This window comes from Ylistrum balloti, unplaced genomic scaffold (assembly GCF_031769215.1).
Source record: "Ylistrum balloti isolate Yb309-2 unplaced genomic scaffold, AGI_CSIRO_Ybal_v1 Utg369852, whole genome shotgun sequence".
NCBI classification, from domain to species: Eukaryota; Metazoa; Mollusca; class Bivalvia; order Pectinida; family Pectinidae; genus Ylistrum; species Ylistrum balloti.
Genome location: NW_026782004.1, coordinates 757,995 through 782,978, shown reverse-complemented (window position 1 = coordinate 782,978; position 24,984 = coordinate 757,995). Strand labels below are relative to the sequence as shown.

At 35.1% G+C, this 24,984-nt stretch overlaps 1 protein-coding gene across 1 annotated transcript; it reads left to right on the top strand.

Annotated features, from left to right (window-relative positions):
- Positions 1 to 793: 793 nt before the first annotated feature.
- LOC132545673 (SEC14-like protein 1) lies at positions 794 to 24,567 on the top strand. Its single transcript, XM_060209356.1, has 14 exons — positions 794 to 878; positions 7,868 to 8,017; positions 9,304 to 9,435; positions 9,852 to 9,980; positions 11,265 to 11,505; positions 12,233 to 12,366; positions 12,717 to 12,906; positions 13,191 to 13,279; positions 13,687 to 14,064; positions 14,282 to 14,419; positions 14,550 to 14,798; positions 16,185 to 16,330; positions 16,592 to 16,696; positions 18,219 to 24,567. The coding sequence occupies exons 1-14, from the start codon at positions 816 to 818 to the stop codon at positions 18,229 to 18,231; spliced, it is 2,157 nt and encodes a 718-aa protein (XP_060065339.1). The 5' UTR covers positions 794 to 815; the 3' UTR covers positions 18,232 to 24,567.
- Positions 24,568 to 24,984: the final 417 nt, after the last annotated feature.

Genomic DNA, 24,984 nt, shown 5'->3' with positions numbered 1-24,984 from the left:
GAAAAAAAGTTTACATGCAAACCTGGACATATAATCAATGTTGAATAGTGACAATGTACATGTTGATCGTTCTCTTTTTCCTTTTTGTTAATTACAAAAAAAAAAACAAAAAACAAAAAAACAAACAAATAAAAAATGGACCTTAACAGAGAAGTATACAATATGCTGTATATATCTCAGCTTAAGTGGGAAAAAAACCCAGTACATTCAAACACTGCAGGGGTGGTCAGTCAACTAGTTAGCATTCATTTGATCACTAGTTTATTTCAGACTGTGCATTTATATCAATAATTCATAGAGTAAGCAGGATGACCGTTAAATCATTATGTGTTTGTTTTACAAACTTTGTGTAAATATCAGTGTATCCTAAAAAATAAATCTGAACATTTCCATTCCATTGTTCAGATGAAAGCTTTACAAGTTACAAGAATAATATCTGTACTGTTTCTCTTTTCATTTCTACAATGTATGAATGTCTTCTTAACAGTGTTACTATTTATTTAGTGATACCTTATTATCATATATGAAGAGTTATTCCCCCTACACGCGGAAGAATGTTTAAAAAAAATATGAAAATACCTTATGATATTTACATTTATGGTATCGTACAGTGGCAACCAACCAGTTATAATTTCTATTTAGAAAGGTTTTGCATTACTTTTTATTGTCATGACTAAAGTATATTGTTTAAATATGATCCGGGTTTATCTGAAGAACTATATTGTTTTGCAGCATAAGCTTATATGTGTTGTTAGGCTCAAGATGCGACAGGAGTGTTGATCATTTCGAGTGGTTCGGATTATTGAGAAATCGGGATGGTGCAGACGTATCAGTCACCCGTAAGGGTATATAAATACCCTTTCGAACTTGTCATGGCCGTGAGTACACCAATGATATTTTTCACATTTAATATCTAGTCATAATCACCAGTTTAACGTCGTAGCGAGGTGTCCTGAATTCGACCTGTCAAACTGGCGAGTCATTCGTATAAACTATTGTCACCGCGATCAAGTATCGTGCTTGCGTAACTTTATAAATGGCAACAAACTCCGACATCTATCGTAATAATAAGAGATGATCTGAGATGTACGACAATTAATTGTTTTTTATGGTTGTTGGGTTTGTCTTACTATTCAGAATTTTGAAACGAGGAAACTGACCATCAAGTCGTGCACGTGCCTCGACGTTTGACAGCTGTCTGCTATGACTAACGAGTAAAGTGACATTTCTTTGAATCTCACGGGGTCATATATCTGGAGGAAAACTAAGGTCATTCAGCCTTACCTTTCCTGTTTTTTTAAAGAGAATGTCGTCTAGTTGATTCACAATAAATAAATGAATGAAAATAATAATAACCGGTCTGGTAGAATCAGCTGGCCGGTCTATTATCATTCAAATGCAATTTTGTTATATTTTAGTAAATTAGATAAAGGTATATCTTTCATATATGTTGATACAGCTGTTAATTGTCTATATACATGTAGCTGTAGAAGTCACTTGACAGATTGTGTTCCCAGAACAAGCAGACAAAAAGAGCTGGTCACTTTAGTCTTTCTTTGCTTTTTGTGTAACAGTTTACCAACACCACCATTATGAGCTTTGATAGTTTGTAGATTAGATAAGCTTTTTGACGGTTTCGAGCACTGGTATGCTAGTATAATGATCATGGGGTTATCATGCATTATTGTCAACCCCTAATGCTCTTGTACTTCATTATTGTTATCTAATACAATGATGAATTGTACAAGTTTGTATGTTGTACCCAGTGTTAAATGCAAAGAACACACAGCCTTGGTTACTAGTAATATTACAACCAGTGATAAGATACATGTACGATAAATACAAGTTATGTTTGTAAACTTACAGGTATGCAGTGTACAATCACATTGAATACAGTCTTTTTCATTAGAGTGTCTGCTTGTTGTAGCTCATGGGTATAAACTGCAAATCTGCCTGTTGATAATGTGTTGGGGAAGTATCCACTTGGATGTATATTTTGATGTTTCAGTTTGTTATTAGATGTTGATAAAGTGGTCTGATCTTATAACATTTACAAACCCTTTCAGCTACATGTAATAAAATCATGCCTTTCACTTATTTATTTCCTTACAACATTTAGTTTTTCAAGCTTAATAGTGTGTATGTAAAAGTATAAATTACAATTCTCCATTAATCAAATTTAGGTTCAAGTACACCATACATTTTAGATGGAAATCGACCGCAGTAATGACATGCCAATGAGTGTATATGATGACTGATGTAGAATAACGGATATTGTTCTACATGTTCCCTGACACATTGAGAAGGTACACTCTGATAGTCATGGTGTAGAGACAGATGTACTGCCTGAAATTAATATCACTGATATACTACATGAATCCATGTTTTTAAATGACCCCAAGATTAACAATCAGGGTGGGGGGTTGAGAATATTGTATTTGGTTGGTCTGTGTTTGTTTGTTTGTTTTTGGGTTTCAGTCAAATAACTCGAGAATTATTGATTGGATTTAGATTAAATTTGGTATAGATAGTTCTTTATATCAATCAAATCTATGAAGGGTTTAGTATAGGTCCAAATTCATCAACTTTTACAATTCTTAAAATAGATCATTTCTTTGTTTCTATCATAAACTTTAAACTTTATGGTCAGATTTGAACCAAATTTGGTATATTGCTTTATAGATACATGTATTATTGAGATCTCAGATGAGTCAGATGTTGGTCAAAATTGGTCAATATTTGCCAGAGCTTAGGGACTTTGATAAGGAAACTAATTATGAGAAATGTAGGAAAAAAGTAAGTCAACCACTTTGCATGATGGGTTATATTATATAATTTATTTGCATTTCATTTCCCTAACTTGTAGTCACTATCCCAATCAGTATTTCATACTGTTTTATAAAATGCATTCTTATACAGCACAAGTATTCTTAATGACATTTTACTGGATACCACATTTGTTAACCTATGCCTTTGATACATATTCTTGCAAAAATGCTTTTAGTTGAATGTGTAGCTATCAGGAATAGCATCCTCTTTGAGTCATAGTGTTTTTCCAACACATCTTGTTAAAAAGTAGTGGTGATATAAAACTAGCAGTAAGGACCTAATGTCAGTAAATACTCAATAACATCAAAATGGATGTTAAGGGGTCTATGACAAATGAACGATCATTCCATCAAATTGCTGCATAGGGAACACCATTACACTGTAAACAGACTTGTTGGATCTCCCAGATCTAGTGCAAGTCAACAGTATCATCACTTGCAAGCCATAGATGGTTAATTTATAGCCATCAAAAATGTGCTGGAAAAAATATATTGCAGTTTTAAAATCTATATTAGATTAAGCATTTGCCAAATTTATCTGATATCAAGTTTTCTGTAGTTGTGTCCAAAGTATCAATGAAAAGATTTAATTTGTAGATTCTTCCAAATCTCATCTTAACAGTATGGTAATATTTGATGATGCAATTATGATGCTGCCAAATTCATCAGTTGCGAGTATTAATGATTAGATTCATAGCAGAACAACAATTTGCTTGTCAGTCTCAGTGTTATGGATTATTCTAAAATTTGTTTCTGGTAAAGAATCAAATATCATCCTAGGTCTTTTCCTATTGTACACTTTAGAACTCACTGGAAATAGATTTATAAATGTTGAATTAGACTAATAACATATTAAATTGCTGTGGCATAAAGCACCATGCATCAAGTTTGGAGATATTTTCTATGTGATAAAAAGAATGCAAGGCTTTTCTGGTGTAAATTTTTGTAAATTATATCTTTCAAACTAAACAAAAAGTTTCACATTGTCCATCTTCAGCTGTAACTTTAATTCAAAAGCCTACAGTTACTAAAAAAATTCATTAGTATTGGTAGGTCACCTGGCCGGAGCGTCACAGGGGTAAGATTTATCAAAACCTATAAATGACTTCTTCTCATGAACTAAAAGGCCTAGAGGTATGATATTTTAGCTGGTATGTTCCTAGGATGAAGCCCGAAAAAGTTTATGAAGAGAAACAACCTTGACTTATATTCAAGGTCACAGGGATCAAATTTGCCAAAACCTTAAACAACTTCTGATGATGAACTAAAAGGCCTAGAGGCATGATATTTGGCTGGTATATACCATGTGACTGCTGCCGGGCCATTGGGCCTCATGTTTCCTCATTTGTTAAGGGTCTTAAACAGGTTTGAAGAGATCAATTACTAAAGATGATTGAACCAGGTTGAAAAAAATAATTTTAGCTGAATGGTTTCCCCTCTTATAAAGTTAATGAAATATTTGGGGACAGGAACAGGGTCAAGGTGACCAAATAAGTACATACAGCGTATTCTTGTCTAACAAACATATGCCAGGTGAAAATTCCTTACCAGTTCTCGTAAGAAAAACAGAAGAAAAACACTAGCATTACTTTTCAGTATTCAGTTTGATAGAAGACAGCTTTGAGTGTCCTTGCTACTTGAGTTATGTGTTCATTGATTGTCAGTAATAGCCCCGTAACTATACACATTAACTTGCCACTGTGTTTAGTAGGTAGTGTATTCTACAATCCTTTTAACAGAGTTAAAATCTTGCGTGACCTTCTCAGACAATAATTAGCCTAACTTTCATCACATATTTGTATGTAAAGGTACCAAAGCTGTGTAAATTGAAATATATACCAAGTCTGTAGCTAGCAATTAATTTTAATTTGTTTAGATATTTTTTCTGTATGATAGATTATCTTTCAACAAAAATCTTGAGTTAATAATGGAATGTGATATAAAGACTACATTGAAATGATTTGATGATTTGTAACATAACATGGACTTGCTCCAACATGTTGATGACTATGACATTGAAATGTATATTTATAATTGAATAATATACAATCAAGGGGAAGTTATTAAAGTGTTTACAGACTTAGAAATATTAACTGATATTTCAGTTTGATTTTTTCTACATTGACATTTTAACGATCATTGGTACCTTATATTTTCTTGTGTTTTTAGCAAAAACAAAACTCATATTTTTCTTAATAAAGATGCCACTGGCCATTAATATTCATTCCTATGCAAATTATAATCAAGTAATGTATTTTAGATTATATCGTTGTAGAATTTCATGCTCAAAAAACTCAGATAAAACAACTCCAATTTTCTTAATTTGATGTATATGTAGGTTGTCATATGTCATTCTCTTATTTAATTATAGCTTTTGAAATATATATACATGTCTTTTTTTTAGCTTTGTATTTATGTTGTAAATGGTAGGTGTAGAATAGCATGATAGGAGTTACCGACAAAATTGACCTCCAGGGGTTTGACTGGTGATCCATGACAACTATAATCCACAAATATAACTGAAACTTGTCATGGAACACTGCAGTGACGCAAGTTCTTCTTGTTGCTATTGTTGTCTGTTATAGTACAAGCCTGTGGAGGTGTAAATTGATAGGCTTTGATATTCTGCAGTACAAGGAGTGGTGAGACCAAATCTCAACACTCACCTTAGTGTAAAAAATATATACCTAGTGTTGGATTTTATATGATCCATCCTTCTGAATTCATAATCTGTGTCAAACATGATAGAACAAATAATAGGTAGGTGTAGAGTATTTACTGGGGACTTTAATTTGGTGTATGAAAAGATAGCACATAATACACAACATACATATATAATTTTGTATGGATCAATCATTCTCTTGTTTACATCCAATAGTGAATAAATGCCTATATTAAATCACTATCTAAAAAAATCTGATGTCAGGACTGTCTAGAAAGGTGATTGACTTGTAAATAAACAAACCTTGTCAAGCACGATGTGTAAGAAAACATAAAATGAAAAGAAGCAGACATGTAGGTGTGTATGAGTTTAAGATCATTCAAAGGTTTGGTAATGACTTGTTGGTGCTTTCAAGAGTTTATTATACTGTTACACGCATGGATCAGATCTAAAGGCAGCATTCTGTAGTTTGTATGATCTCTGGGCATTTTACTTGCTTATTCCTTTCAGATCTGTCATCTGGAACCATTCTTGTTATGGTGAACTGGAGGTTAGCTAATGTGTGTTAAAACATCAATTTTGCATAGACAAAGTGTTACTCTGTCTGGAAAGATAACTTCACTTTAAAGATGATCATGGTAATGTTAAAAATGCTCAAAATGGAGTTCCATATTTGGCTTTTAGTCAAACAAATAATTTGAATGTGTTTGATTTGTCAAGCATGAGGAAAGGGTATACAAGACCCATATAATCACCATAACAAACTCCAAGTAGATCTGACTAGACTTGGCTTCTGTCCTGTCTTAGATAATTGATATCTAATTGATAAGAGTATTTTTGCGAAACACTGAGCACTAAACGATCTGTAAAAGACCATCTTTGCCAACCCAACAACAGTCTTAATACTTATATAGGTGACTTTGTCTATATTCTAGAAGTAATTATAGATATTTTTCAGATATTCTTAAAATTGCCACACTTCTTATGAATTTAGAAAATACACATACAGTTACAGCTGTGTACTTAGAAGTAAGAGTATCCAATTTGAATCTAAGTTAAAAATTTTTATTTACTGAGCCTATGTGCCAATTTGAATTTGGTTGGCATTTTTGCATCTAAACAGTAGTAGATATGGTCGGTGATTATGTTGGTTCAAGTATATCACAAGGTGTATTGCACTTCAAGGTCACCATCATCAGATGGTGGACTATTCAAATGGCCCTACATTTTTTGGTCATCACAATTTCTTGAAAGGTACTGGATAAATCTTTCTAAAATTCCATATGTAGGCCTCTTGGTCCGAAGTTGTGCTTGTTTAATTTTGGATCCAATCAGAAAAACAAAACGACTGACAGGTAACCATCTTGGATTTTGACTTTGAAAGTGTGTTATTGTTGTTTCTTATATTTTCCTTGATCCCTATTTGCGTCTGTTTGATTTTGGCACTGATCAGATAAAGAAAATGGTCTGCAGGTGACCTTCTTAAATTTTGATTTAGAAAGTTTGTTACGGTTACTTCTTAAGAAATCCTGCATAGATATATTTCAAATTTTATATATAGATTCCTCTTTGTCAGAAAAACAAAAAGACTAACAGGCAGCCATCTTTGATTTCACCCAGTAAAGATTGTTATACATATTTCTTGGAAGTACTGAATGTATCTCTCAAATTTCTTACCATCACAATTTCTGCAAAGGAATGTTCAAATTTCTTATCATTAAGAGCAAAAACAGAGACAGTAAGAGAAATGAGGGAAAAGATCCCACTTTCAAAGAGCAAATAAAGATAAAACAATGGTGGGTGTCAACCTCGAAGATATGAGACATCCAAGTTTTGATATGTTTGTTCTGTAGAAGTTTAGCTCTTCATTTAGAAAGTTGTAAAGTGTTAATACATTTATTTGAAGGATGAGTCACTGTCACATTCTTTTCTCTAATTACTACAAAAAAGTGAAAGCACCATTTAATGTCTCAGTTTTGAAATCCATTCATCAAACATGAGAGGAAGTTTTAGTGATATTTGTAACTGTCATGGTTATAATTTTTTTGGGTATATTCAAAACTGGAATTGATTGCAATCTTACAGAAATATTGCAACCCCTCTGGCTACATATGAGAACATTTACTAAGTATTCCCAAAAAATCTGTACATATTTCACCAGTCAGATAACGTCGAAGATACATATGTATATATTAGAACCTGTACATGTGTTGCATCACTTCATTATTTTCTTTGTATACTGACAGGATGTGTATTAAAACTATTGAAATTCCACACTGTACAGTACTTTGATCTAATTTTATGATATTGAGTACATATACATGCTAACAATGTACCTTTAAACACTGATGGAGTTTGTGTTGTCTACGTGTTGCAGGCATATGAGAAAAGATTTCCCACCTGTAAAATGATTCCAGTGTTTCTCGGCTGTGAGGTTATTTCAGAACACAAAACAGAAGATGAAGCTGAGCATGTAGTGGAACGCAGGTGTAAACTGAATGTGGACGCACCTTATATACTGAAAAAGGTAATGACTGTACATCCTTTTGACCATTGTGAAGTTTACTGTACATTCAATAGATGTAATGGTAGACATCCTTATAAACATCCAAACGTTAGCATTCCACTATATTGATAGGTATCTAAATGTGTGCACATGATTAAAGATGATAGATATGGATAAGATACTGTTTCTCTCCTACTGCAGCATCATCGATTAGTTCCAGGATATTAGAGGTTGGTAATATTGTTATAACAACATTTACTCAAACAGTAATTGCCATATATGTGTTGGAAACCTACAACTGCATGTCTATGAAAACGATAAAAAGTCTGGTTTTATTTTTGTGTATAGCAGAATCCAAGTAGGCAGCAAACCTTAGCCTGTTACAATCATTCCAGGTTCTGATGTATGAATATCACTTATATAGGAGTATTGTTGACTTTACATAGCCAGCTGTCACCATATTCAAAGTCTCTATTGATCAGTCATGTTTGGGATTGTTTTTATGCCATTAGTCATGTTCCACGACCTTACAAACAATGGTTAGGTCAATACTGTTATATGTAGATGTATTTCAGTGTTGGGCTCTTTGGATTGTGCTTAAGTGTGAATGTGATATGCACACATAAGCTATGTATATTTATTTCTATATAGAATGTATACATCCTAACATGTGGTACTGTGGATGTATGAGCTGTATGTGTTAGTTTTGGAAGACATATGGGTATGATTAATAACCTGACATGGTAAACCTAGTACTGAAACTTCTGTCTTTACTTCTTATATAATTACTGGAAAGACAGCTGTGCTTGTATGATCAAAACTTGATATGGTCCCAGAAATTCAAACTTATCTCATGCACTCTAATTATCTGTTGAGGAGAAAAATCTATATGATTCTAATTAGCTATATAGATTTCCTACTCCATGGGCTGGTTGTTTGATTCAGGGGTAGTTTTGGAGTACAGAGGGTATGGCAACAGACTGATGACTTCTGTATTGATTATACAGTATCATTCTAATTCTCATGTCATTTACACCTGTCCACGTTCTATTGTGTTACAGCTTTATCTGGCTTTCTAGGACCTGGCAACATGATCAACACTAAAAATGTTGATGGATTTGGCCTTGAAATTCAAATTGATTAACAAGTTTATTTTGAAAATTTGTGCAGAAATGATTGGTTTAAATTGAATTTATTGTCATATTAATAGTTGCTTGATGTAAAATGGTCACACAACAGCCCTCAGGGTTTGCCATCTGTTTCTTTGTGTCTTTTAATGTGATTTTCACATTCTGCTACAATTTCAGATCATGGGCGTTGATCATGTGTACTTCATTCAGACAAATGCCTTGGATAGGCGCAATCGTGTCCTGAAAATAGACGCCCACAACGAGAGTTTCTCTTCAAGGATCATAATCAACGAACACTGTCAATATTCTGTGAGTTCACATCTGACCACTGACTCCCGGTAGTGTCTACTTAACAGTTAAAACTATCAGGGGATGAATAATTGATTGGACAAGCAGTTTACTTATCTCAGCTGTATTTAACATCCCTGTAACATAGTTGGTATTTGATAGAAACATTGGACACTGTTAGTGGATTTATAATTACCCTGGATTATCCAGGGTGTAAAGCATCCTCACAGGACACTTGCTTTGAAAAAAGTTTTACACCCTGTGAACTTGAATAAGCTGTCTTAAAAAATTTGTTTTCAATTCTATGAAGCTGTCTGATGTAAAACTTGAGTTTGAGAAGTTTTAAGTACCAAGCAACCAGTTATACATGCATCTTCCCAACATTCCTGAAGTCTTATATCTGTTTCATATATAATATATTGACTCTTTTCACACAGGTACACTCAGAAAACCCAGACTGGACCTGTTTTGAACAGAGTGCAAGCTTAGACATCAAACATTTCTTCAATTTTGAAAGCATGGTCGAGAAGATAGCTATGAAACAGTATGCTGCTAATATAAAAAAGGTCAGTTGGAAGGTTGTGTACATCTGAGTGACAAAACCTTTTACAAAGTCCACTTTGTACTCTTCGACTATAACTCTGTTTACAGCTTTTGAAATTTGTAATCACAATACTGTTTGTAAGTTCTGAGACTGGAGAAATACTGAGAATATTTTGGGCTAAGACCTAAACCAGAGTAGAAATGATAAATATATCTAAAACTTATTCACACAGACACTGTGTATTTGATAGTGGAACCCACTTACAGTTAAGTTTATCTTGAAACACAGATATTTTTCCCTATATATTTTATGTAAGCCAACATCTGATAATGTCACTTATTTTCATGTGGGCAATGCTTAATATCACTTCATCATCTGTAAGTGAGGACAGGAACTATAGATTCATGCCTGGAGTGTCATCCGATACACCTGGACATGTTATGTAAACATTGTCACTGCCTTACTGGCTAACTTTTCACACCTTGTGACTTTGCAAATTGTGTTTGTTTTGTTTCTTTGTTAAATGATCCATTGGACACCAAACCTGAAAAGTAACACCGGGCCACTTACATCTTTGCTGATATCTTAATCATTTTTCTTAGGCGATTCATTTAGAGTAAAAAACGTAGCATATGGAATTTGGTCATAATGTCAGAATGTCGACATTTTAATATATCTTTAAATCATTTATTGCTTAAATTATCATGAGCACTTGTGACAGTAGAATGTTCTGAAACCAGGTTTTTTTCTGTGCCATGTTTCACGACATCTGATTGGTCATTAAAAAAAATCTGTAATTTAACAGCCAATGAAACATGGTGTTTTAAAGGTGAACAGTTCACACTCTGTTGGCAATTTTTGTTGGCAATGCTCAAGTTGCAATCTTCAAAACACATTTTATCGAAGTTGTAGGTATATACACTGTATATATATATCAACTTTGCTATGATGCACCATCAGTAATGGATGAATAAATCTTATGGCAAAACACCAGCCGATGACACAGTAGTGTCACATACAAATCTGAGAATCTAATAGCAGTTTAGATATTTCAAAGAATAAACAATCACTGGGAAAAACAAATCAAATTTCAAATTTCTTGTCTTCAAACAATTTCTGTCGGAAAAAAGTCAGTTTGGCGCATCAGAAAATTAACTTCTGGGTTTAGATGTCACATTCTGTTTATTATCGCATTCGCCCCTGACAAACAAAACATGATATTAAGCAGGTTTCACTGTATTAGGAGGTTGATAAGTCTTTGTGAAATAAGTCATTTTGTACACATTATTGGCTATCTTTTTCACAGGGTAAGGAAGTGATAGAGTACTACATCAATGAGATTCTGAGTTCTGGTGTACCATACACACCACGTTGGCAGCCTCCAGAGACTGCAGCCATTGATATCAAGACAGATGATACTCCATCCCAGGACAGCGGCTTGAGAAGTCGTTCAAACAGTACCCACAGCCACAGCAGCCAATCCAGCCTGGTATTAGGCGCTACTGCAGCCACTATCTGTACCAACAAACTCCCTATTGATCCTGAGGGTAAGTTCCCAGTCAGCTAATGCAGCCTCTCTCTGTACAAACAAACTTCCTTCTGACCTTGATGGTAAATTTTCAGTCACAGCAGCTAGTTTAACCTGGTATTGGTGGCTACTACAGCCACTCTCTATCACAAAATCCTTACTGACCCTGAGTTTAAGTCCCCATTTACATGTACCTACAAGAACTGCTATTATCTGTACAAGCTCCCCACTGACCCTGATGGTAAGTCTCCGTTTACATGTACCAACTAGAGCTGTTATCTATACTAACTCCCCACTGACCCTGATGGTAAGTCTCCGTTTACATGTACCAACTAGAGCTGTTAGCTATACAAACTGCCTACTGACCCTGATGGTAAGTCTCCGTTTACATGTACCAACTAGAGCTGTTATCTATACAAACTGCCTACTGACCCTGATGGTAAGTCTCTGTTTACATGTACCAACTAGAGCTGTTATCTATACAAACTGCCTACTGACCCTGATGAAGTTATTCATTCTCACCTATACAGATTGTCTGTAGACTTGTAAGCTATTACTATCTTGTACTGTACAACTGTATGGATTTGAGTTTAAGAGATTAAACATCAACCTTTCTGATTGTGTCCTGTCTTGTTGAAAAAGTTTTGTTGCAACGCAAGATTAAGTTTTGTTTTTTGAGAAGTCATTGTATTTAGACTGGTTTTGCAGCTGAAGGTAATTTCACCAAATGAATAATATTGTTACAGGGTTGTCTCCCCCTGACAAAGCCGGAAAGTTGGAAGATGTATATATTGAGCGTTTCCTTGGCTCACTCACTCCAGTACAGGAGAGCAGACTGGTACAGCTGCGACAGTGGCTACAAGAGACTCACAAAGGAAAGGTAGGTTTACTTACTCACAAGTCTTTCTCAGTCATCATGTTTGATTACCCACAAGTCTGTCTCAGCAACAGCTTTGCTCACCCACATGTGTCTCAGTCATCAGCTTTGCTCACCCTCATGTGTGTCTCAGTCATTAGCTTTGCTCACCCGTATGTGTGTCTCAGTCATCAGCTTTGCTCACCCACATGTGTGTCTCAGTCATTAGCTTTGCTCACTCATAAGTCTGTCTCGGTCATCAGCTTTGCTCACCCATTTGTCTGTCCCAGTCATCAGTCAGCAAATTGTGGAATTTCACCTTGGAATGTTTTAGATATTGTGAAATGACACTGTTGAATATTTCACTGTTATAGATACCAAGGGATGCTCACATTCTGCGTTTTCTCAGAGCACGTGAATTTAACCTGGACAAGTCACGTGACATGTTGGTGCATTCACTGGCCTGGAGGAAACTCCACAATATTGATCACCTGCTGGAGACTTACCAACCGGGTGACATTATGAACCAGTATTACAGCGGTGGTTGGCACTACAACGATAAAGGTTAGCTATATTGAGAATAGCCCTGAATTACAATTCTTGGGGAATCAAATCCACACTAAATACATGTGAACGAAATTTGTCTTGTATCTAAAACCATGCTTGAATAATAGTTCTTTCAAATTCACAGATACATTTTGAACTGAGAAGGGTATACAGACTGGGATGAGGGCATTGTTATGATATTAAGAGGAGTATAATTAAGATCAGTGTACTTACTAATGTGTATAGTGATTATAGATTGATAGTCAATACCATTGTATTTAGATATATTTTTTTTGTTTTAGATGGACGGCCATTGTATGTCCTCAAACTTGGGCAAATGGATGTGAAGGGGCTAATGAAATCTGTTGGGGAGGAGGTACTCCTTAAACATGTATGTTGAAACTATATTGTTTTCTTGCTAGCTGATTTATCTGCTCAAACGAAAACACAGATATTTAGATTTGACATCAGAGATTACAATCCATATCTTCCTATAGATTACAGATAATTTATATGATATAGAGATATTGTGGTACAAAGAGCGTTTGTATTTTGCAGGTGTTAATATGTTGTATATTTAATTGGTGAGTCCTGTGTTTCAGGTGTTCTGTATTTAAATTCAGAGATTTTTTTATATATCACAGGTGTCTGGTGTGTAATGTAACTGAAGAAGAATTTTATATTTCATTTGATGTTTGTTACCTGAACGAGTGTTGTGTTACTAACATTCAGGTACAAGTATTCAAATAAATTTGAGATGTCATAGTACACGTAGTGAACAAATGTTGTATGTTACAGGTTTTATATGTGAATGAAGAAGGGTTGCGGCGAGCAGGTGATGCCACTCGACTGCGAGGTTTCCCTGTAAGTGCCTGTACATGTATTGTGGACCTTGATGGCCTCAGCATGCGACACCTGTGGAGACCAGGAATCCGGGCACTGCTCAGGATCATAGAGATGGTTGAGGCTAACTATCCAGAGACCATGGGACGCCTGCTCATTGTGCGAGCTCCAAGAGTTTTCCCTGTACTATGGACACTTGTCAGCCCGTTCATTGATGAGGACACAAGACAAAAGTTCATGATTTATGGAGGCAATGACTACCAAGGGCCAGGAGGTCTCATTGAGTTTATAGACAAGAAATACATCCCTGACTTCCTTGGTGGAGATTGTTTTGTGAGTTTGAAGTAATTTTCAACAAATCTTAGATATTTATTCTGTAGAAAAAGTTATATACAATAGAATGGTTGACATTGATTTTTAAATATTGAAATAATGTTTCTTTCTTGTTTTTGACTTAAACAGCAGACCTTCTGAATGTTAATTGTTTATATAAATACATTTATATGATGTGTATGACTGCTTTTTTCACCTGGGACTACTTTCTTACCAGTGTGATGTGCCTGAAGGAGGTTTGGTACCTAAATCCCTCTACAAGGAGGAGTTTACAGAAAAGGCCCCAGAAGGCCCACCCCTCAGTACAGATAGCTTGTACCAGACTTGTCACATTGTCAAAGATTTTCCTCATGAGGTAAGACCTTCATATAAAGAGAGATATAACTTCAGAATTGTTTACAATAATGTTGAGGTGTTCATTAGTGATGATATCACATTAAAATCAATGTGTTAAGTAGTAATGACTGTTCTTTGTATCTTTGTAGGTGATGATATCCATTCCACAGAAAGGATCTGTGATTACTTGGGACTTTGACATTTTAAAGGGTGATGTGACATTCACTGTACTACGGTGTAAACATGAGGTGTCTGGGGACCCGCGGCACCAACACCACATCAGCGGGGCCATGGGCGGTATCGGCTCTACGCAATACATCGACAAGACCATGCAAGTTGGCATGGATCTAAGCATTGTAGAGCCGCCTCATATATGTAGGGATGGAGATAGTGTACAGGTAAGATGGAGATAGTGTACAGGTAAGATGGAAATAGTTTACAGGTAAGATAGAGATAGTGTACAGGTAAGATGGAGATAGTGTACAAATAAGATTGAGATATTGTACAGGTAAGATAGAGATAGTGTACAGGTAAGATGGAGATAGTGTACAGGTAAGATGGAGATAGTGTACAGGTAAGATGGAAATAGTGTACAGATAAGATAGAGATAGTGTACAGATAAGATGGAGATAGTGTACAGGTAAGATGGAGATAGTGTACAGGTAAGATGGAGATAGTGTACAGATAAGATGGAGATAGTGTACAGGTAAGATGGAGATAGTGTACAGATAAAATGGAGATAGTGTACAGGTAAGATGGAGATAGTGTACAGGTAAGATTGAGATAGTTTACAGATAAGATAGAGATAGTTTACAGGTAAGATGGAGATAGTGTACAGATAAGATGGAGATAGTGTACAGGTAAGATGGAGATAGTGTACAGATAAAATGGAGATAGTGTACAGGTAAGATGGAGATAGTGTACAGGTAAGATTGAGATAGTTTACAGATAAGATAGAGATAGTTTACAGATAAGATAGAGATAGTTTACAGGTAAGATGGAGATAGTGTACAGATAAAATGGAGATAGTGTATAGGCATGGAAGATTATCTCCTAGCTCAATATACTCCCTTCATTCCTCCACTCTCCAGCATTCTAGATTTAGCATATTTCTAGTTCTTAGACATTAAGAGTTCCTGAATGTTACTTTCCTTGACTTATATTTGCCAAATAAGTGGTCCTCCAGTTGTTGATTCCATTTGCTGTTAAACTGGTTTTGTTCTTACATATACAGAATTATGTGGACTTCACAATGGAAATGCGTCTTGTTTGTTACAAAAAACAGTACTTTTTACTTTCAGAATGTCATATTGCCCAAGTTATTCAAAACTAATTGTTAACAAATGACTTGGAAAAATTTCATACACGTACAGAATTCATATTTGATTCCTAATTACAGTAGTATTATTGGAGATAACCTAAGATTTTAAAGACTGTTTTAGTGGTTTTTGCAACTGTTTTATGTTTTCACAAGCCTCAAGTTTAAAGTTGAATGGCCAGAACATCTCTGCTAGCAGCAAACACCTGGTAACATTTGAACACTTTTAACCAATCATTAGGAGAGTTTTTTCCTCATCAGTTTTCATCCTTTGACCATCAATTTGCATTATTTAAAAATACTGTACATGGATATAACTTGCTTATCCTGGCTATTTCTTGGAACGTTCTGAAGCTTCTTTTGAGTGCTACTTGTGCATATTGTGATTGATTAGTGTTCTTTATGTTTATAGTTGATTTGTGTATGGGAAATTGGATGAAAATGTAAAATGTTGTTTGTTTGACAGGGTTCTCATGTGACTAGTCAGGTAGGAAGTTATATACTACAATGGAAGTACTTTGATGCTGGTAAAGCTGTGTTTGATTTTCCACTGGCCACACACAAGTCTAAGGTCATGTATTACACAGAGGTACTGGAGTCTGCAGCCTTCAGGTTAGTGTCTTCAAATTTGCTCGATTTGCATAGTAAATGAATGAGACTATATAAGTGTCAACACTTCAAATACATTATTGGAAAGTGAGAAAATCATTGATCAAACCCATTATTATTCACAAAGATGACATGAAAAGGTTCCATAGTCAAAATTTTCTGATCTTTTGATAGATTGTGGAAACAATGTAGGTTGAAGAAATTAGAAAGACAAAGTTATTGATCTCTTTTGTCACTGAATAGAAATTCTTTTATCTCACACAGAGGGTCAATGACAAGCTTGCAGTCAAGCCACAGTGCATTCTCCTCGCTTAGTATTGGCACATCACAGAGCAGTCTGTCTGCAGTCACACCTGATGGCATTCACAGGTAAGTAAGCTTCTCTCCACAGTCACACCTGATGGCATCCACAGGTAAGTAAAGCTTCTCTCCACAGTCACACCTGATGGCATCCACAGGTAAGTAAAGCCTCTTACATGATGGCATCCACAGGTAAGTAAAGCCTCTTTCTACAGTCACACATGATGGCATCCACAGGTAAGTAAAGCCTCTCACATGATGGCATCCACAGGTAAGTAAAGCCTCTCACATGATGGCATCCACAGGTAAGTAAAGCCTCTCACCTGATGGCATCCACAGGTAAGTAAAGCCTCTCACATGATGGCATCCACAGGTAAGTAAAGCCTCTCACATGATGGCATCCACAGGTAAGTAAAGCCTCTCACATGATGGCATCCACAGGTAAGTAAAGCCTCTTTCTACAGTCACACATGATGGCATCCACAGGTAAGTAAAGCCTCTCACATGATGGCATCCACAGGTAAGTAAAGCCTCTCACATGATGGCATCCACAGGTAAGTAAAGCCTCTTTCTACAGTCACACATGATGGCATCCACAGGTAAGTAAAGCCTCTCACATGATGGCATCCACAGGTAAGTAAAGCCTCTCACATGATGGCATCCACAGGTAAGTAAAGCCTCTCACCTGATGGCATCCACAGGTAAGTAAAGCCTCTCACATGATGGCATCCACAGGTAAGTAAAGCCTCTCACATGATGGCATCCACAGGTAAGTAAAGCCTCTCACATGATGGCATCCACAGGTAAGTAAAGCCTCTCACCTGATGGCATACACAGGTAAGTAAAGCCTCTCACATGATGGCATCCCCAGGCAAATAAAGCCTCTCTCTACAGCCACACCATATGACATCCACAGGTAAGTAAAGCCTCTCACATGATGGCATCCACAGGTAAGTAAAGCCTCTCACCTGATGGCATCCACAGGTAAGTAAAGCCTCTCACATGATGGCATCCCCAGGCAAATAAAGCCTCTCTCTACAGCCACACCTTATGACATCCACAGGTAAGTGATGCCTCTATCCTCAGTCACACTTGATAACATCCACAGGTAAGTGATGCCTCTATCCTCAGTCACACATGATAACATCCACAGGTAAGTGATGCCTCTATCCTCAGTCACACTTGATAACATCCACAGGTAAGTGATGCCTCTATCCTCAGTCACACTTGATAACATCCACAGGTAAGTGATGCCTCTATCCTCAGTCACACTTGATAACATCCACAGGTAAGTGATGCCTCTATCCTCAGTCACACTTGATAACATCCACAGGTAAGTGATGCCTCTATCCTCAGTCACACTTGATAACATCCACAGGTAAGTGATGCCTCTATCCTCAGTTACACCTGATAACATCAACAGGTAAGTAACCTTCTCTCCACATTCCACAGGACTTTGTGTTCCAGGAAAATTGAGAAGATATCATTATTTTACTTAAAGCCCTGCATATCCTGTCATAGTTCATACAACAATAAGTCGAGGAGAATAGTTGGTTCTATTTGTGTATTAGTGCATAATCTTTCATTCTAGGCTAAAAAGGTGACAGAAGCTTGAAGATTTTGACGGAGAGTAAACCTATTTCACTGAAATTCTATTGGAGCTCTGAATGAATGTTCAGGTCAGTGACATGTCCTGGAATTGGTAGATAGCTGTCTCTACAGTCGAAGATCACCATACCTACCTCATCATACGACCAGCCAACAAGGATGTGAAGCTAAACTGTACCAAGGTTATTGTCGTGGTCACACTTGTCAGTGGGCAACTGGTATTGATTGTTCCATATGGCCACATTATGATATGATGATATCATTGAGGTTTTGTACAATGTCATACATTGTTATCTTTTCTCTCAATACTTCACACCAACTTCTTCAGTCTACTCCAGTCCATACCCAGTTTGGAATTTAATGCTAACCACTGGATTTCACTCCATTTCTAGTTAAGTTAACAACATGAGCTACTGCAGTCCACTCAAAACCTGGTTAAGTAAATAAAACTAGCTGCTGTAGTCCACTCCAAACATTGTTAAATGCATAACACCAACTACTGCAGTCCACTCAAAACCTTGTTAAGAAATAACTGTCCAGTCCAGACTCACTAGATAACATCAACTTATCTGGTATGCTATTTCTGTGTGATGATATGCAGTGGTCCACCAGTAGTTCATATAAATAGATGACAGTAGAATGACCGTATCATTATTTCCAGTGCTCTGCTTGTTATTGGATAGAAGAGAGTTGTCTCCCATCGCCCATGTGATAAAATTGTTACTGTGATATGTAGTTTGGTGTAGGTTGTTTGTTGACTCTGATCCAGAAGATATTTTTAATTGACATTATCTCCTTCAATGCTTACCTGTGGTACTGTTATGAAATCAGATTCTAATGCCCAACATTGAGAATGGAGAAAAATTCTAAGGCATTGTTCAATCAATTTGAACAAGATCTTTGTTACAGTCATTGTTAAAATATCTTTTTTTATATATGTTGATTAACCCAGAAGAACATGGAGTTGGACAGTACAAGCTTGATATTGACTTGTAAAGAATAAGGATATTTATTTTTTAATGACTATTTATTAAAGTTTTATTTTGACCGAGAACTCAGTGCTTTGTAGATAAGTCTCGCTGCCCTGTGTTCATTGATGTGACATTGTGAGTGCTCTGAAATGAGATTTTACTTGTAACTGTTAAGTAATAAACCTTCAGTTCTATGTATACAATGATATAAAATGGAAAGAGAGGACTTTTAATTTGTGTTACTTGTCATGATCTTTATCTGATGTACAAGGTCATGACAGTGGATGATCATGACATCTTCTGGGCCAAGATTTCCGAGTAATATGTTGTTCTAGTCATATAAGATTGTCTACTCTTGGCAAAATATTTTATCAGTGTATATTTTTGACATGAATTCTGACTTATCAAAGTAATTTTTACATGATTAATCATCCTTGTGTGTATAATCTTCACCAGATCTGTGTAATGTGTTAGAAAATACTTTTAGGAAAGTTTGTCTCACACAAATCATATAGTTTTATATCATTGCTGAGAGGATTGTGAGAGTTGATAGCAGGACACAATACCAGTAAAGGATCTGATTACTGTTCAATTTTACATTACAATATTAATCATGTTTTTTAAATCATGTTTGTGAGGATGTTTGTATCAAGGCATTTTGATATTTGTACTTATTTTTTGTAATATTTTATTTGTTAATTATTCACTTGAAAACAAAGAAATTTCTGAACTCATAAGAGTACATTTTGATTTAAGATGGGAATAAAGAAAAGTGAGAAGGTAGATTTTACAATTTTTCGTGATAAGGAACTTAAACATCATCTCTGGCACAGTTTATTAGATGTAATCTAACCGACTGTTTCTTGTCACATTGACAGTGTACTATGACTTATCAACAAAAGTGTTCCATCATTTTTTGGTTAAAAAGAAAATGTTAGTTGTGCCATATTGAAGGTCAGTATGTGTAAATAATTGCTCTTCCACTTTATCCACAGAGGAGATGTCAAAATATCTTAATGAATAAACTTGATCTATTTTACAACACTTTTGAAACAAGCTTAATCTCATATTAATCACTCTTGTTGGCCTGGATGGAAGCCCATGGGGGTCTTACTGTGGGAGGAAACCTGAGTACCAGGGAAGAACCCATGTGGTCGACAGGTGACCTCGTCCATTCTGGGAATCAAACCCCAGATAGCTAGGTGAAAGGTGAGTGTGTAACTACTGCGCCACCTGACCACCCTCAAAATGTTTTGTTGCAGTGATATTTTTCCCCACAATTTCTCGTTTTTTGAAGATCATTTTGCATCATATCACAAATCATTTTTATATTTTTAGCCCACTATCATCAGATGGTGGGCTATTCAAATCACCCTACGTCAGTTGTTCATGGTCTGTCCATCCAAAAAAAATTTCTGTGATCACTGACAGGCAGCCATTTTGTATTTTGAAAAGTAAAGTTTGCTATTGCTATTTCTTGAGAAATACAGCATAGATCTTTCTCAAATTTTATGTATAACTTCCTTTTTGCCCATTTGATTTAGGGTCTGATCATGAAGACAAAATGGCCGATTTTGAGTTTGAAAGTTTGTTTATTGCTGCTTCTTGAGAAATACTGCATAGATATTTCTCAAATTTTATGTATAGATTCCTCTCTAGTTGTGCCTGTTCGTGTTTGGAGCTGATCAGAAAAACAAAATGACTGACAGGCAGCCGTCTTGGATTTTGCTTAGTAATGATTGTTATCCCTATTTTTTGAGAAGTACCGAATGGACCTCTCAGATTTTATATATAAGTTCCCTTTGTCCTCTACTTGTGCCTGTTTGAATTTGGACTGATCAGAAAAGACAAAATGACTTTCAGGCGACCAACTTTCAAAGAGCAAATACGGATTAAACAATGGTGGGTGCCAAGATCGTTCTGGGATCTCTTGTTGAAATGGCAGTTGGTATTTAACACTGGTTGGATGCACAAGACCTTGAATGTGTGGGGCCTGCAGTCTACATAGGCCTGTGATTTTTTGTGCTCGTATTTGGAAAGTTATCTCCCTTTAAATGTTGATTTACGTTATCTTCCTTACAATATGATACCATGTACTGTGCAGGTATTTTCCAAAATGTCAGTACTTAACCTGAATTGATTTTGGAGTTAGGTATCTAGTATCTGTGTTTCAAGCACAGTATCAAATCTAAGTGGAAATAGAATCAGTCGTTTGATTGAGTCCCTTACTGGTATCAAAATACCAAAGTTAAGATGGGTAGCTAATACCAAAATAGCTTAGTACCTCATATCTTGGCTAAGTAATTGAAAATATGTCTATATCTGTTAGTAAAACCATGAACCATGTTGTAAAAAGTTTGCTGAAGCTACAATATTATAGCCGAGGTAGCAGTCATCAAATTAGACAAAGCATGTAATAGATATGTGGGGTAGTTGATATCGAAACTTAGGTAGCTACATTAAACCTGAATTTGGTAGCAGGTGTGAAAACATATCACCTTTAAATGTTGATCATTAAAAGTGCTTCATTGTCCCCAGTGCTCAAACTATGTAAGAGTGCTGACAATTTTATTGCACTGGTGTTGTACAAATATCTGTTGTAGAGACACTTGGCTCTTTCCTGAGGTATTACAGAAGATATGTAATAGCTACTGTAATATATTAATCGTGTATAAATACTATTCTATACATTGACCTGCGTGCCAAATGTTGCTATGTCTACTTATGTGTGAAGACTACTTAAGGAAATAATATACATCATTTATTATTTTGTTGGGACCGAATAGTAGTTTCTTATTCTCTGGAAAATTGAAGCTTCTGCCAAAATATTTTTATTGGAATTCTATTGAGGATTGTTAAAAGTTCCCCGTCTCCTAATTGAAACTTGTGTTTATTGTCTCCAAGAAGTGATACTTAAGATTTCAGGAAATGTGTTTTATCACCAATTTTTTTCTGAAAGTGTTAAATTGTGACATAGAATTGTCTCACATATTTGATATTAGTCAGAGATGTAAGTTTTGTAATGAAAACATGATGCAGTGTGAACCATGTTATAGTGGGAACTGTTTCTTTGTCAAGAGGTACCTGTGGCATTTCTTTAATGTGCAAATTTGATATGGTATGGCATCTGCCAATTATTATATTATTATGTGAAATACTACAAAATGTAGATTGTGTAAAATTTGACATGGTTACCATTGCCTTAAACAGTTTGACTTCCAGGTTGATTCTGACTATAAATTAAAGAAGTGATAAAGGCCAGATGGACCTTTTTGTTTGAGGGAATGGATATGTATGTAAAAATATTGTGTGGAAATTGGCATATCATAATTACCTAATGTCTCATGGCATCTTCATCTACATTATCATCTTCATTACCATTCAATGCGATGTGCACATGTGAGAAAATGCCAGTCTGTAGTTTTCATACTTATATATATATATATACAATAGTATTACTTATTCCAGTGAGGTTTCTAAGTACTTTTTAAAAGAAAAAAACAGCATATGCTGCTGTACTTAATAATGGCCCAAATTTGCTGGAATAGTGATTTAAATGACCTTGCTACTATCACTGGCAGCAGACATTCAACAAGAATGTTATTGGTGTTGTAATTTCCTGTCACCAGGAATGGAATAGCTGTAGAAGTACTGATGAACCAGATGATGTCGTGCATTATCTCTATCTCAATCACATATCCGAAACCTTATAGAACTTTTTGTGTACATTTTTTTCCACAGAGTTATTACAAACTCTTCTTCACTTTAGTATAAATTCCAAATAGCTAACCATTACATACCAGTATATAGAAAATAAAACATACAGGGTTAACAACACATTATTACATACAAGTATTTGATGTACAGTTAAGATAGCACACTACTACAAATAAATATATGCAATAGAACACATTTGTACAGGTAAAACACTTAAATACTAGTAAAAAAAAACCCCACACTACTGCTTACAAGTATATGTAATGTACGGGTATTTGTCAAACAACATTTTATTTCCAACATTTTCTTATTACAAACACAAATATGAAAAAAAGGAAAATAGGCTTAAAGCAATTTCTATAACTCTCCTTTAACACTTAAATACAGGTAAAATTATACATTTTACATACTAGGATTGGCAATATTATATTGACTTGTATATACAGGTAAAATGATATCTATTACATAAAATATACGCAATATTACACTTACCGGGACATATAAGTAAAAAAAGTATTTACTACCTACAGGTAAATGTATTATACTAACCAGTATATACGGAAATAATTATAAAAATTACATACCAGTATGTGTAATATTACACTAAATTATGGTACATACAAGTATAGGTAATATTATACTTACCTGTACATACAGGTAAAATGATGCCTATCTATTACATACTAATAAAGGTAATATTATACTTACCTGTACATACAGGTAAAATGATGCCTATCTGTTACATATTAATAAAGGTAATATTACACTTACCTGTACATACAGGTAAAATGATGCCTATCTATTACACACTAATAAAGGTAATATTACACTTACCTGTACATACAGGTAAAATGATGCCTATCTATTACACACTAATAAAGGTAATATTACACTTACCTGTACATACAGGTAAAATGATGCCTATCTATTACACACTAATAAAGGTAATATTACACTTACCTGTACATATAGATTAATAGAATCTTTCACCCTTGTGTTTTGTAGACAGGGATATCTCAAACCGAGGGGTATTTTTTTCAAAGTTTATAGCTCAAGGCCTAAAATGATGCCTATGTTTTACATACTAATAAAGGTAATATTAAACTTACATGTTCAAACTATCAAAATTATATTAATTACATCCAAGTACATTATAGATAAACAGGTAAAATAGTATGGCACACTTACGCCATATTCAACCTGAGATAAGCTGATGATGCCAACATGGTATCAGATGGCAGGGTTATTAGGACAATAAACTATGTGAATAATTCTACTGAAGAGCAATACCCAGTATACAAGGTAGGGCTTCTAACCAAGTATGGGCTTAGCCTTATAAAAATAGTTAAAAATGAAACGCAAGCTCATAATGTTATACAACATCACATTAAAATGAGTTTCACAACACAAAAAAGCACCCAAATAAACCATCGAGAAATATATAAAACTGTGTGTAACTGTATGTTAGCAGTATCATGTTGATATATCGTAAGTATGCAATGGTTTCAACTGATGTATGTACAGTGAGGAATGTTACAAATCATTGTTTGTTTTACCTTTGTGTAACCATTTTGCAATAACTTTTGAATTGTTAGCAATAAAAGTAAAACCAAACAGATTACAGGTGTGTTTATTTTACTTTCACATGACTTTGTGTTTTTAATTCAAAATCTTCAGTGTCTTTAACATATATAAAAAAACAAGATTGTCAAAATACAGCCATGTTGGAATTAAAAGGTTGCCATTTTGTAGAAAAAGCTAGAGGGATCTTTATGTTTTGTCATGGTCTTTATGTTTGAATACTTCTTTATAAAACTACCATAGAAAGCAAGAAGCATGAGAGGCAACCATCTTTGATTTAGATACATGTATAGTCCTGGAGAAATATCACTGTCATTGAGGGGATATAAGGATGTTTCTGTATGTCTTTAATGTAACAATTATCCTTGTCAACACGGTAGCAGCTTTATTCCTTGAGCAATTTTGATAAAAAATTGAAACGCTAATAAAGGACAAAAATATCTTGGGTCAAGTTTAAATTTCAGAGTTCTAGGATCAAGG